The 15,505-nt window shown below is 43.0% G+C and overlaps 1 protein-coding gene across 1 annotated transcript in view; it reads right to left on the bottom strand.

The window, feature by feature from the left end:
- Positions 1-15,243, bottom strand: part of C8A (complement C8 alpha chain) — a gene marked incomplete at its 5' end in the record, with an annotated part of 44,541 nt that extends 29,298 nt beyond the window's left edge. Inside the window, 6 exons of the mRNA XM_077765244.1 lie at positions 658-898; positions 3,001-3,201; positions 4,474-4,663; positions 8,149-8,296; positions 9,301-9,445; positions 15,141-15,243. Of these exons, the coding sequence (XP_077621370.1) occupies positions 658-898; positions 3,001-3,201; positions 4,474-4,663; positions 8,149-8,296; positions 9,301-9,445; positions 15,141-15,243 (1,028 nt within the window). The remainder of the gene's footprint in view (positions 1-657; positions 899-3,000; positions 3,202-4,473; positions 4,664-8,148; positions 8,297-9,300; positions 9,446-15,140) is intronic.
- Between the last annotated feature and the right edge of the window lie 262 nt (positions 15,244-15,505).

Below are 15,505 nucleotides of genomic sequence, written 5' to 3'. Positions count from 1 at the left end.
GGAACCAATGCAGTGAGAAGTGGAAGATGGGAACCCAGCCCACTACTTAGCAGCGGAGATGGAGGAGAGGGGTGGAATGAGGGCTGGTCAGGAGCCAGAACTGAAGGTTCTTGGAGATCCAGGAGGAGGCACAATCTGGGATGACTCCAGGTTTCTAGCATCACTGACTGATTAATGGCAGTTCCATTAACCAAGAATCTATATTTATAATATGTTTTAACATTTTAAATAACAAAACCCCAAATATCATTTCTTATCAAAGCCATAACTGTAATGTAATAGAAAACACATAGTTTTGGGGAGCCAGACAAGTCTGAGTTCAAATCCTGTTTATAATATTTATTGGCAAGTCATTTCACCCTTCCGGACCTCAGTTCCCTATAAATAATAGTACTCTCAAATGGGTTGGTTACTATACTGCACTTCAGGGTGCTCCTCACTCTGTTCTGCCCCCAGTCCATTGCCCCTCCTCACGTCTCCCTGCTCTAATTAGAGCACTGCACGATGCACCCTTCTCTCCGAGCACTAACTCTGTTACCTTGTATGATTGTCACGAATGAGACCGTCTGTGGCTCGTAGTCAGTGCTCAGAAAACTGCAAAGCCAGTCCCGGGGTGTGCATTGACCACTATGTGCATACAGCTTCGGTTGTACTTACGAAGCGATTCCATTTTTTCCGTGTTGACCACCAGAATATATTCATAAATGCCACCCATTGATCCAGACGTTATGTAGTGAGTGCCGTAGTCATTGATGAACTTGGCATACAGGCCGTAGTTGTACTGCTCCGGAAGCTCCATTAGTGACTGCAGCATGCTTTCATCCAGCACAATGTTGTCCCTCCTCATCTTAAAATGCGCGGTCTGCACCTTTGTGGAAATTCTGATGAAGTTAAATTTCTGCCGACAATCACCGCCATCGAATCAGGGAGAAGAAAGAGAGTACACGTTTTACCATATGATATAACGCAAAAGGTCAGCATTCAGTAGCTGTGGGAAATGCATGTATTTACATATAAACATATGAGCATAAATACACACAATGGAGTGTTATTCTATTTTACAGGCATATATTAAACACCAGGGTGTGCCTAGCTGCCTCCCTTGTGCCCGCATCTCTGTTCCCACTGCTCCTGTTCAGGTCTCATTTGTCTCCACTCTCAGCCGGATTGGTTACTGCAGTGTGCTTCCTGGGTGCTGCTATGTTCTGCCCCCAGCCCTCCGTCACCTCCGCGCATCTCCCTGCTCTCATTACAGCACTGCATGATGTAAGCCTCTTACACAAGTGTTAGGTTTCCATTAAAAATTACGCTTAGGGGGGTCACCTGGGTGACTCAGTCAGTTAAACAACCAACTTCGGCTCAGGTCATGATCTCTCAGTTTGTGAGTTCAAGCCCTGTGTCTGGCTCTCTGCTGTCAGCTTAGAGCCTAGAGCCTGCTTCAGATTCCCTCTCTCTCTGCCCCTCCCCCACTCATGAGCTGTCTGTCTGTCTCTCAAAAATGAATAAACATTTAAAAATTTTTTTAAAAATTATGCTTAGGGGTAGTTTTGATGACATGAAATTCTAAGATGATACATTTATGTAACTTGTTAAACAAATACTGTAAATCCATAGTCACTGGCATTGTGCTTGGAGCAGAGGACATAATCTTTTTTTTTTTAATGTTTTTTATTTATTTCTGAGAGAGAAAGAGAGACAGCATGAGCGGGGGAAGGTCAGAGAGAGAGAGGGAAATGCAGAACCCGAAGCAGGCTCCAGGCTCTGAGCTAGCTGTCAGCATAGAGCCCAATGCAGGGCTCGAACCCATGAACCGTGAGATCATGACCTGAGCTGAAGTCGGACGCTTAACCAACTGAGCCACCTAGGTGCCCCGCAGAGGACATAATCTTGAATGAGGCTCCTGCTGTCATGAAGCTTACCTTCTAGTGATAATCTTGTACTATTAAGTAATAAGGTAAGGCAGGCTCCTGAGATAATAGGAGTCATACTGGATTGGTTTAAGAGGAAGAGAATCATGTATGGGCATTACTCCCAGGTAAACCTTGCTCTGAAGCAATAGTGAAATTTTGAAAAGGCCACCTGCTCTGAGAAAAGTCCACATGACCCTGTGATGGCCAGCTCAGAGCAACACTTTCCCTTCAGAGTGATAGCTAACTTATGGCTAAGCTCCAGAATATAACTTACATTTGTTGAAGACATTTCATAATTGTATTTTCATCATCCAGAATACTTTTTGAGCCCCAACTAAATCCACAGTTCTGATATCAGTGTTATTGAGGCTTTTTGGTAAACTTACAATCAATTCAATAAATAGTTCTCTGGCCCCCGATGGTTTCTCCACCTTCATCAGACCCTACTTTCCCTTCCCACCCTGTGCCAGCGAAAGTCGTTGCAATCCCAAATTTGTGCAAGGCAATCTGCCATCTACAGGCCTTTGCATAATGCTGTTTCCCAGGTCCCGAACACCCTTTGTTCATTTCCATCTCCCTTCTTCGGGACAGCCTATTCTATCCTTTGGAGCCCCACTTAGGTAGATGTCCCTTCCTCAAGGAAGCATTGCCTGGCCACTCAAGTTAATAGGAAGTTAGTGGTGAATGTTGGATGGAGAAATGAATGACTGTGCATGCCAGTCTTCTGATCTATTCAGAAAAGTAAGGCTTGCTTTAGAATTCTTCCAAAGCTAGTTCAGAGGGCCGGGCTGTTTCTCTTTAAGACATTACTATTCTAAGTACTTCCCTGTTTGCTCCAGGTAACCATGAAAAAGAATGGGGTGAAGCGATAAGAATTCTAGTCTTATCATTCAATTTTATTCCCTTTGTGGTGATTCTGTGTGCAAAAGTGTAATAAGAAAAACAAACATGATTACCACTGATCAGACATTTCCAATTACACAAGCAAATGAAGGTTCAATTACTACTGTACTTTTTGATGCAATTAAGGCAATACATGTTCAGCGTAGATTATGGAATACTGTTTGGCACAGGCATTATGTTTTAATACCTTATTATTATACTTGCTTAACTTATTCAGGGATGAAGAGTCTAGTGACCCGGATACACCCACATCCACTGTTACAGGGCTGCGTGCAGGGGCCACACCAACAGTCACTCCACCTGACACAGACATGTCATTCTTTACTTTAGAAAGAAGTTCCTTCGCATCACTGTACAACTCTGAGGAGAATTTAGTATCTGCCAGGGCCTGTAAAGAAACAAACAGATGTTAGCTTTGTGCACTAGAGTTCTGTTCCAATCTGTAATTAATATTGAAATCTTTGTAAAATATTTCAAGGTGCAGAATTTTGTTTAACTTTGTTTATTTTGAGAGATGGAGTATGCATACATGTGCAAGCATGGGGGAGGGGCAGAAAGAGGAAGAGAGAGAATCCCAAGCAGGCTCCACACTGTCAGCGCAGAGCCTGATGTGAGCCCCCTGCAGATTTATTATAATTATTTTAAAAGGCTACTCCAACCATCAGATTGATCCTCACTAAAATTCTGAAAATACAACAGTTAGTTTAGTTATTATTTACTGCTTGTGCTAAACTATTTCTTCAAGGGGTGCCTGTATAACTCAGTTGGTTAAGCATCCAATTCTCAGTTTTGGCTCAGGTTGTGATCTCCCATTTTGTGAGTTCGAGCCCCGTGTGGGCCTTGGCACTAACCATGTAGAGCCTACTTAGGATTCTCTCTCCTTCTCTCTCTGCCCCTCCCTACCTGCCTCTCTCTCTCTCCTCTCTCTCTAAATAAATAAATTTAAAAAAATAAAATATTTATTTAAATACACACACGCACTCATGATTCTGATAAAATGCTATATTGTTCTGAGCATGGATTTTTTCCACCTGATTTTTCCTTCCTGTAGAGGAGGTTGCCTGTCTCTATAACAGAGACACCCAGGAAGCCCCATCTGGGCATGGATCTGGGAGGAAAGGGGCAAGGAGGCCCAGCAGGTGGTGGGAGTTCTAGGCGGAGGTTTGCTCTAGTGCCACCCACACATGTCAGGTTACTTCAGGCCCGCGGTCCGGTTGCATTTCTCCGGCAGCTGGAGTGGAGGCATGGTCTTGTTGAGCTGAGCTCAACATGCTTGAGCTGAGAAAGCTCAGGAGAGGCAGTGAGCTGTTCATGGTCTCAAATACTTACATTCTAGCAGATCACAACTTGATAATAGGTCTTCTGACCAGCAGCCCAGAGAACTGGACCTGGAACCTGCTTCATTGACTTTGGAATGGAGCCAAGATCTAGCAGGTACGTGATCACACCTGGGTTCTGCCTCTTGTTGGCTCTGCCCTTGCCTGTCAGCGCCCTTCAGCACAGAGCACGTGTGGGGGCAGATGTTAAGGGACGTTCAGCCACCAGTGAACTCTACAGGGAATAGAATCTTCCTAAGCAAGGCATCCATCTCCATCAACAGGCTTCTCCCTCCTTGACCCCTACCCCATAAGTGGCCTGGGAGCACCCTGGTCAGACTTACTTCAAAGTGGTACTTGAGGAAGTTGTAGGGTTTCCGGAAGTACTTCTCATCATCTCCGTAGTAAAGACGCTCACAGGCAGGGTCATAGCGAAGCTCTCTCCATTCCCCGTTGTATACCATCTCACACTGGCCCCCATAATACCTGGCATCGTACACACTCTGAGCTGGTTCCTGGCTCAGGATATTGTACCTACATTGAAAAGGCAGGCAGCTGCTGGGAGAGAACACTGAAAAGGCAAAGATAGCATCAAATATCCCCTGGAAGATGTTGTTGCTGGTCCGAGCAGTGGTTTACCAACTGTGTTCTCCGGAGCCCTAGTGTTCCTCAAAGTACCTTAAGGGCTACTTTGCATAAAACTGGGAACCAGAGTGTACTGAGCCAGGCCCCCAGGTTGCTTTCACCAGAGCAGCTGACAGCTCCATCAGCCCCTAGAACAGTGCTCCCACAGAGAAGGCACTCCTAAAAGTTGGTTGTTTGAATTAAAGAGGGGTATGACAACTACCAAAAATCCAAGCACAGAGCCAGAAGTCTGAGCCCGTTTCCTAGCTCTGCCACACCTAGCTCTGTGACCTTGGGCAAATCACTTAACCTCTCTGTGCTTGGGTTCCATCATTTGTAAAGAGCAGTTACTACTACTGTCCTCAGAGAGTTAAATATGATTTACAACATATAAGGAACCATAAAGTACTTAGCATGTATTAAGTAGTAAAGAAATGCTGCCATTGTTGGTTTTGTTTGTGTTGTTTCGCGAAAAAGTCTTTGCTGGTTAAAAAAAATTAGATTTGTCATATTGGGTGTAACTCACATTGCTAACTTGAGACTCTCATCCTCAGAAAGGCCATTGTTTTCAGGGCAGCATGGAATGTCAGAGGGTACAATTTGAAAATCATGGAGACTCCTGTTTAATTTCCACTTTGATCACATAGTAGCTTTGTGAATTTGGACACATTCTAGAGAGCTTTCTGAAGCTCTTTTTCCTCATTTGAAGAACAGACATAATAAAACTACTTTGCATGGTTTTTATGAAGTCTAAAGGAAAGCATTAAAGTAAAATGGAAGTACAGTTGATCGTACTTACTAGGCACTCAACAAGTGATACTTCCTCTCCCCTAGCCCAGCACTCTGCCAGAAATACTTTCCTTTGCTTCCCTCTCTGGAGCATTTCGCATCCATCTGCCCAGGCACTACATTTTAGGCCATAGATGGTAGAATCTTACGCAGGCATAAACAGCATTACATAGGTGAAATACAGCTTTAAGTTTCTTTAAAAAGAAAAAAAGAGAGACAGAGAGAGACAGAGAGAGAGAAAGCTAACGGAACAAAAGCATTTCAGTTTGGCTATGAGATGCAGGACCTAACAATCAAAACCTCTTACGGTATAGATAATAAAATGATTTATTGTCTCTGCCTCTCAAACTCCTATTCAGCCTTTAATACCCAACTCAAATATTGGCCCCTCTATCTGACCTTCTTTGATTATCCTGGACAGACAGCTGTTCCTTCCTCTGTGTTCCTATGGCAGCCAGTGATTATCTCTGGCATAGCATGTGTCCTATTTTTTCATTCCCTCCATGAAAAGACACAAAGGCAGAAGATGAGCAGGGGTTAACTATGAATAAAACCTGTCTTGAAGGAATAAATGGATAATTATAGAGCACCTAGCACATAGTAGATATTCAGGGTATGTTAACTTCCTTCTTCTCTTCCTTTCTCCTTCTCTTCCTTCATATTAATGGAAGTGATGTATATAATAATAGCAATGGTGAATTGAATACACATTCTACCAGGCATTTAGCATGCATTAACTTTCAACCTCCTGACAGTTTTGCCAATGCAGAAATTGAAGCTCAGAAAAATTAAGTAATTTGCCTATAGTCACAGGTAAAATTTTTTGACACTACAATCTGCATTCCTTCTCTTTACTTTGCTATTTACTTTTCTGTCGTCTCACCCATTGAACATGTTTCTGCCTTTGGCTTATAAATATGGACTCTCTGGTGAGCCCAACAAAAAGTCAAAGGAATAATTAGTTCTAAGACGTACTATCACCTCTAAGCAGAAGAGGTTACTAAGCCTGCTTATACTTAGACAAGCTGGTTGCAGAAGCCCCAGCAAAAATAAAAAGAGAAATTCCACTTTTTGGAAATCTATGCAGAAATACACACATGTACAAAGATACATGTACAAGGATGTTCACTGCAACATTGTTTATAAGAGGGGGAAATGGGAAACAATAAAATTATCTTTCAATAGTCAAATAAATTTTCATCTAGTTCTACTATGGGAGAAGACTTAGCAACCATTTTTATAAAGAGAGCAATATTAAATATTTTCGGCCTTAGAGCCCGTAGGTCTTTGTTGCAACTACTCAATTCCATCACTGTAGGGTGAACGCTGTGTTCCTATAAAATTTTATTTACAAAAGCAGACAAGAGGCCACATTTGGCCCTCAGGCCACAGTTTGCTGACCCCCATTATGGAACACTATGTTGCTTAGAAAAAGACAATAGAAAATATGGGGGGGGAAATCTTCAAAATATATTAAACTTAAAAAGCAAGTTACACACAATATGTATAATATCACATTTATGTAAAATATGCTTATGTCTATCATGCACAATACATATAGACACAGCTTCCATACAGTGTGTATTTTCAGTGCGTTTTTTCCATGATCTGAAAGTCCTACACCAAACAGTTGACAGGGGTCAGTTCCAGGAGGGAAGTGAGAGAGGGCAAGTGGGTGGAATGCAGGTTGGAGAGGGTGAAGGAAGACTTTCATTTTTTTACCTCAAACATAAATTACTTCTGTAGCAATAAATAAAAATTTAAAAACTGGGAAAAGCTTACATTTAAAAATGGATATCAGGATAGGCTTCTGAGATCTTGAGCAGAATAAAAAACCACCTGTTGGGAGTGGGCGTGGGGCCATTCTGTTGGTTTCAGCATTTGGTGTAGGTAAAGCATATTTGCGAAGCGTATTTAAATGCTTCTTTGAATCACATGAGAGGAAGGTCATGGTCTGTGATCTTGTTGCCAATAAGGAGGGAATTTGTTTTCAAGTTAACACCTCACTATTTCATGCTTCTACTATGTTTATCCCATAGTCACGTTCGAAAACAATAAGAATCCCATTTGATTAGTATTGGGGCTGAATTGTGTCCCCCTAACATTTATATGTTGAAGTCCTGGACCTCCAGACCTCAGAATTTGACTATATTTTGGTGGGGGAGGGCGGTCTTTACATAGGTAATTAAGTTAAAATGGGGCCATTAGGGTAGGCCCTAATGTCATATGACTGCTGTGCTTATAAGAGGTGGTTAGGACCCAGACACACACAGAAGGAGGGCAGTGTGAAGACCCAGGGAGAGGATCGCCATTGACAAGGCACGGAGAGAGGCTTCAGAGGAAACCAACTCCGCCATCACCTGACCTTGGACTTCCAGCCACCAGAGCTGTAAGAAATACATTTCTATTTTGTATGAGTCACAAATTTCTGTTGTCATAGCAGCCTGAGGGGACTGATATGCCACCTTAGGGGGACAGAGAGAACTGCCTCACAGGACACACTGCAGAGCAGTTCTCCAAAAAGACCCTCTTGTGTTGCCAAACTAATATTCATGATTGAAGAGAAGCCATTCCCTGCGCCCAAGCAGCCAGGGGGCAGGACTCACCCCAAGGCCGCACTCTCTGACCCTGGAATGGGGTCATACAGGCTGCAGTCGCTTTCCATGACCCTGACATCTTCACAGTCTTCCTCATCAGAGCCATCAAGGCAATCCATGTCTCCGTTACACACAAGGTGGCGTTTCAGGCAGCGACCTGAGAGAGGAGAGGCTGTGGATGCTTCCAGAGTCTCCTAGACTTCTCTCTCTTCCCATGACCCACACCCATAGTCACCAAGTCCACCCTACTTCTGAAACAGCGCCTCACCCCTCTCCATCATGTCACATCCTGTCTCTGTCCTCACTGCCTCTGCCCTTCCTCAAGCCTCACTGTCTCCCACCTGTAGCCCCCAAGCCCAGCTCAGGCCCTGCAGCAGGCTCCCCTCTAGAATTCATTCTCCAACTAGCAGCTCCAATGATCTTTCTAAAATACCAGGGTAGCCATGTCATCCCCTGCTATGTATCCTTCCCTGGCTCCTAGATATTCCCATTCTTCCAAATGCCACAGTCTAGCCCCCAGTTCCCTACCTGGCCCAACCTCAGCCTCTCTTCCCAGAGCCCTGACTTGCAATCATTCTGCACTATTGCCAGTCTTTAAATCCCCGTGCTTTTGCATATTCTTTCTCCTAGCAAGTCCATTGCTGCTTTCTAAGTCTCAGCTCCAGTGCCCCTTTGAAGCCTGCTCTGACTTCCCAGCACAGACTTGAGCATTCCTTGCCAGAGAGTCCCGCTGGACTATGAGCAAATGCCCATTACACTGGCTATCCTACAATGTTGTCATCAACTCCTTGTAGATCTCTCTCCCAAAGAGACTAGGAGTACCTCGAGATCAGGCATAGTATCTTTTCATCTCTGTGTCACCAGCAGGTAGCACACTGCCTGGGACACACATGCCCAATCAATATTTATCCAGTGAATGGGTGAATGAGTGAATTGTACCTGTTCTAAATGAATCAACAGATGTTCCTACAAACTTAGGTCAAAATTACTTGAACTACTGGTTGGCTTAAAATGCAGATTCCTGAGCCCTATTTCAAACCTACAGAATGACAACTTCTAGGGGAAGGGCTCAAAAGTCTGCATCTTAACAAGCTCCTCAGTGACTGTTTTGCACATTAAGTTTGACAGGCACAGCTGTTATCCCACTGGAATGCTACTCACCTGTCTCCTTACACTGGAAATCCTGTCCACACTGCACTTGCCCTAGACAGGCTGTGGGACTCTGGCAGCTGGCTTGATCCCAGACATCACCACTGCAGATGGTTCCCCCAAACTTGCTTGGCTGCAGGAGGCTCCGGTGTCGGTACTAAATCAGATTTTGAATGAGACACATTCATGGTCTATCAATCATACAGGATTTGTGCAGGCGGGCCTCAGCTCAACATAAGGAATAACTGTCTCATGATTGAAAGGTGCCTGAAAATCTGTCTTTTGAGAAGATGAGTGTTCATAATTGATGGTATTCAGCCAGAGGTGCCTCAACCATCAGCAGGAATATTGAATAGGGCCTCCAAACATCAAAGGAAAGACTCAAACAAAATATTGCTAGGGCCTTTTTACCTGCTAAGAAGGACCTTCTCCCCTCCCTTTTCTTCAACCACTGAGTACCTATTCATCTTTCATGACTCACAGTGTACCTCCTCTGAAAGCCTTCCCTACGTAAGTAACATATTCTACAGTTCCCTGCCTCTTCTCTCCTCTCATTTGTCATATGAGGTTGTGATCCCTTGTCTGCTTATTCATTTACCTTTCTGACTAGTTTAAGAACATTGTTCAGGGCACCTGGGTGGCTCAGTCGGTTAAGCGTCTGACTTTGGCTCAGGTCATCTCACAGTTCGTGTGTTCAAGCCCCGCATCGGGCTCTGTGACAGCTAGCTCAGAGCTTGGAGCCTTCTTCAGATTCTGTGTCTCCCTCTCTGACCCTCTCCTGTGCGCTCTCTCTCTCTCTCAGAAAAAAAAAAAAGAGAACATTGTGCATGGTGAGGAGGAGTGGTGAAGGAAGAACCATGTCTCATTTGACTTCGTACACTTGGCATTTGATCTATGGTCAGGTACACAGGAGGCACTTTTATAAGATTTTTGTTGCTTTTCCTCTGTACCGTTTCTTCTGGTCATGGCATCCTCTCTTTGGAACAGATCTCACATGGCTCAGGTGGGAATAATCTCACCCCCCACCCAAGTCACAGGAATGTGTGCATATGAACCAGGCCAGGTCAACCAGGGCACCATATCTGCCAAGTTACAATGATTGTTTCAGAGATTGGTTCATGACTCAGCCTTAGGGCAATCGTTATTCTCTCTGAAGATTTTCTTTTAGAACTCTTGGAAAAGACAGTTTCTTTGCCAAAGTTACTGGGAACTCTGGGCATCAAGTGGTCATCTAGCCTACTTATGTTAAAAGAGCCCATCCAAGAAATGAAGACCTCATCTGAGTCCCTGGGTCCAGCTTTGACTGCATGTGAATAATTCCTTGTTGAAAGAAGTACAAAAAGAATAAAATTCACACTAATCTTGGAGCTCTATGGTTTCATGATACTGCTTTGTATATGGTGTACAGCTTTAGGCACTAGTGTAGAAAGAGGAAGCTGGACACTAGGATATTCAGAGAAATATGAGGTTCCATTCCCACCTTCAGGAAGCTTAGAGTCTTGTTGAAGAGATGAAATAGATAACAAAAGAATGCATGCTGTATGGAGAGCTCCACACAGAGTGTCCAATAAGGGAATGGGCAGCGCCATATTTTTGGTTGCCTCTTTCCTTGGCTCAGCCCACAGTCTCCTCCTTCAAGAATGTTCATGACTAAGTAGGCAAGCAACGATTTGAGGAACAAGAAAAGTGAGTTCTTGGTCCAATTCTTCCTTCCTTCTTCCTTCCTCTTTCTTTCTCTCTTTCTCTCTTTCTTTTTTTCTTTCTTTCTTTCTTTCTTTCTTTCTTTCTTTCTTTCTTTCTTTCTTTCTTTCTTTCTTTCTTTCTTCCTTCCTTCCTTCCTTCCTTCCTTCCTTCCTCCCTTCCTCCCTTCCTCCCTTCCTTACCTTTCCTTTCTTTCCCCTCCTTCCCACCCTCCTTCCCTCTCTTCCTCCCTTCCTTAGTATAGTTGATGCACAATATTACATTAGTTTCAATTGTACAACAGAGTGATTCAACTTCTCTGTTATACTATGCTCACTACAAGTATACCTACCATCTGTCACCATACAATGCCGTTACAATAACATTGACTACATTCCCTATGCTGTACCTTTCATCCCTATGATCTACTCATTCCATAACTGGAAGCCTGTACCTCCCACTCCCCTTACCCTCTTTGCCCATCCCCCTGCCACCTCCCCTCTGACAACCATCAGCTTGTTCTCTATTTATAAGATCTGGTTCTGCTGTTTGTTTGTTTGTTTGTTCCTGAATCTCTTTCTTACTTGCCGTGTAAAGTATCAGTGCCAGGTACTTTGTGCCTCAGTTTCCAAGTCTGTAAAATGAGGTGGTTGACCTAGACGACCTCACTAATTATAGCTGCTAATGATTCTTTCACCAGTGTTCTGTGAGTGAAAGAGCATGGGCATGAGAGTAGTTCTGGGTTCAGATCCCAGATTGACTTACCAACTCACCATGAGCAAGCCACTTACCTTTTCTGAGTTTCTGTTTTCTAATATGTTAAGTGTAATGACCCCTCACTTTGAAAGGCTGTTGTGAGAACTAAGTGAGAGAACATGTGGGGAAATCACCTAGCCCTGTGTCTAATCTTTTCCAGAAGATTCCAGTGGGTGCATGTGGAGCTGCAGCTTCCCCCTTTCTCCTCATACCTACTTCTGCCTCCACAACTGCTCATTAGCAAAGAGACAGAGGTACCAAAAAGGGTGAAGAGTAAATCTATCCATTTGCCCTTCCTGCCTCCCAGTTAATAACAGTGATAAGAGATTTGTAAACTCGATGGGAAGAGATTATAATTAACAATCGGTTTGGGAATATGAGGACATTTTAATTCTCTTCCAACTTCTTGCCCCACAATGCAGTCCATAAAGGAGTGCTCAGCATACCAACATAGACCCAAATCTCCTCCTCACTCTTTAAAAGGTTCTTCAGAGTTTTAAGACCTCCAGTACCCAACACGATGATGATAATGATAACTACCATTTATTGAGTGTGTACTATCAGCTGGACACTTCATATTCTTTATCTCACTTAATCCCGACAACTTTAGGAACTCAAATACTATTCTGAATCCCATTTTAAGCTGGGTTAGAATTCCAGTTCTGCTACTTACTGTATATGTATCACTGGGTAAATCACTTAATGTCTTTGATCCTCAGTTTTCTCATCCATAGAATTAGAGATATGAGGGTCTTGTGAACATTATTCTTAATACATGTAAAGAAGTCAGCAGTTTGCCTGCTGTCTCGAGTGCACTGAGTAATATTGATATTACCACATCAATATCATTTTTTACCCAGCTGTTGGGCTACTCCATAAGGATTTATGACTGAATGGAAATTGGCTTAGATGGCCACTAATACCGCTTTTGACTCTCCACAGAGTTGAGGGGAAAGCAGGAGAGTGAAGTGATCAGACACATGGGCATTTTGGAATCATATTGACCAACTGTCAAAGTGAGGCTGTGCCTCTTTCTTTATGGGTGACCTAACCAAAGACCATGGTATCTATCTGTCACTTACAGTTGGCTATGAAAGTCAACTAAGAATTTATTAAAGCATCAGCACAATGCTTGGTATATAGAAATGATTTAATAAATGGTAACTATAAATGTGATTATCACCTTCCTCTGGTTCCTGTATTGGAATGATGGTGCAGTCATGAGGTTCATTCCCACTGACTCCCCATTTTCTTGGTCGTTATCAAATAATGAAGACATAATGTTGCAGAAAGGGCTTGTTGCAAGAATGTTGCAAACAAATGCACATCTTTGTTTGGGTGATTTTGAGAGAAAAAAAATCTATGAATAAGAAAGAACTAGGTTGGTCTTTCCCTTAAGTAATTAACAGAATTTATTTTAAGGATTACTTTAAAGACACATATGTCTTTCTGAGTCATTACCTTGAGTAGTTCAATTCTGATTTAAATAGTAAGTCATTCACCTGTGCTCTCTGCTGTCTAGACAGCAGTACATGAGGGGAAAATGTAGTTTAGGATATATAATAAGTTAAACAATGGCCATGCAAAGAAATCAAGTCCTAGTTCTTGAAAGTTGTGGGAAAGGGGTCTTTACAGATATTATTAAGGTTTTTGAAATGAAGAGATTACACTGGATTATCCAGGTAGGCCCTAACTGTCATCATGGTGCCCTTATAAGGGGAAGGCAGAGGAAGATTTAACACAGACACACAAAGGAGACATATGGAAGAGGAAGAGGTAATGTGGCCACAGGGGCAGAGATTGAAGCACAAAAATTGGCCATAAGTCAAGGATTTCTAATCGCCACCAGAAGCCAGAAGAGGCAAAGAACGGATTCTCCCCTAGAGCCTCCAGAGGCAGCATGGCCCTGCCAAACTCCTGGCCTCCAGAGCTGTAAGAGAATACATTTCCGTTGTTTTAAGCCACCCAGTTTGTGTCAGTTTGTCATAGCAGACTCAGAAAACTAACACAGGATATCAAAGCAAAATGAGACTCTGGGAGCCAGATATCTTTGAATGGGGCAGTCTGGGATTCCTTGGCATATCTCAGAGACAGGAGAGGCAAAATAAATAATTTCAGACTTTGAAGCTGAATAAATGAGGTCCCAATTGTGTTTTCATCTGTAATGATTTTGAATTCCATGTGATTTTGAACAAGTCATTCACAGGATGGCCCTGCATGTCACTGAGGAGTGGGTCCGGAGGCACACTCTTCAGAAGCTCAGGGGAGAGAAGGGCCAGTCTTGATTCAGACAGCGGGAGCTGGTTGGAGATGGAGGCATGAGTAGTAAGTATACAAAGAGCCAGCATTTACAGAACACTTACTACATGTTAGGGCCCATGGAAAGCACTGTGCATAACTTACTCATTTAATACTCGTAACTCTATGCTGTAAGTACAATTACTACTTCCATTTATAGATAAGGAGACAGATACATGGAGAGGATGAAGTATTTGCCAAAAGTAACATAGCAAATAAGATGCAAAGTCAGAATCCAAATGGTAGAATCAGAGCTTAACTGCCTAGACTTGACAGTAATGTGCCAATGGACAATGTTCAGGCAATGGTGTACCAACTGGGAGATGTGGGAGCCTTGAGCCATCCTATCCTGGGTGCATCTAGTAAAGGCACACGTTGTCTGTAGGGATTTTTTTTTTTTAATGTTTATTTATTATTGAGAGACAAAGAGAGACAGAGCATGAGCAGGGGAGGGGTGGGGGGGAGGGGATACACAGAACCTGAAGCAGGCTCCAGGCTCTGAGCTGTCAGCACAGAGCCCGACACGGGGCTCAAACCCACAAACCATGAGATCGTGACTTGAACTGAAGTCAGATGCGTAACTGACTGAGCCACCCAGGTGCCCCGAGATTTTAAAATAGTCCCCCTTCCTTTGAGATGACGCTGGGTTTAGTGACCATTTTGGACCATTCAAAATCACTTAGGTGGGCAAGATAGACTCTTGTCTGTTGATTGGTGTGTCAGCCTTCTTAATCCATGAAAGTAGAACCCTCAGGAACATTCTCTGGTTTATCTCAGCTTCTCACAAGTCATTAGCCCCTCTAGATGACCATCAGTGGAGAACAACAGATTGACCAGGATCCAGAGAGGCATGGGGATCAGTGTGCCCATATCTGAATGGCTACCTCTCTGCCAACATAAGCCATTAACATACCCATCTAGTGTAGTCTCACTCCATAATGGCCTATAAACAAAAACAGAAAGAGTTCTACCATCCATGTGCCTATGGGTTCCAAATACCTATTTCTAGATCTGATTTCTACCCAGACCTCAGATTAATAGACCTATTTGTCTCCATTTAAATGCCTAGTACAGCATTCAAATATTGAATGTCCCCAAACTAGTTAAAAATATCTTACCTTTTTGTCCTGGCATGGAAAGCATTCTGTCCACCCTGACCAGGTGCTCAGCCGGCAGTTAACTGCTGTCAAGGTGGAACTCTGAACATCCCGACTTACTCTCCTATAAAGAGGAAAGATCCTTACTTCAAATTTTAAAATTTGTATTATGATAATTGTTATTTTTGTTATAAATTCAAAAAAGTCTTTTAATATGAAGGCAGTTTAATAATATGAAAATATTAAGGTTTCCTCACCTTTACTGAAGTATAAATGACAAAAATTGTATATATTTTAGATGTACAATGTCATGGTCTGATGTACATTGTGAAATGATCACCACAATCAAGCTAATTAATACATCTATTCCCTCACATAGTTACATG

The sequence above is a fragment of the Crocuta crocuta genome, unplaced genomic scaffold, assembly GCF_008692635.1.
Source record: "Crocuta crocuta isolate KB4526 unplaced genomic scaffold, BGI_CrCroc_1.0 scaffold625, whole genome shotgun sequence".
NCBI lineage: Eukaryota > Metazoa > Chordata > Mammalia > Carnivora > Hyaenidae > Crocuta > Crocuta crocuta.
Note: the sequence above shows the minus strand (reverse complement) of the source record. Positions and strands in the feature narration are given on the sequence as shown.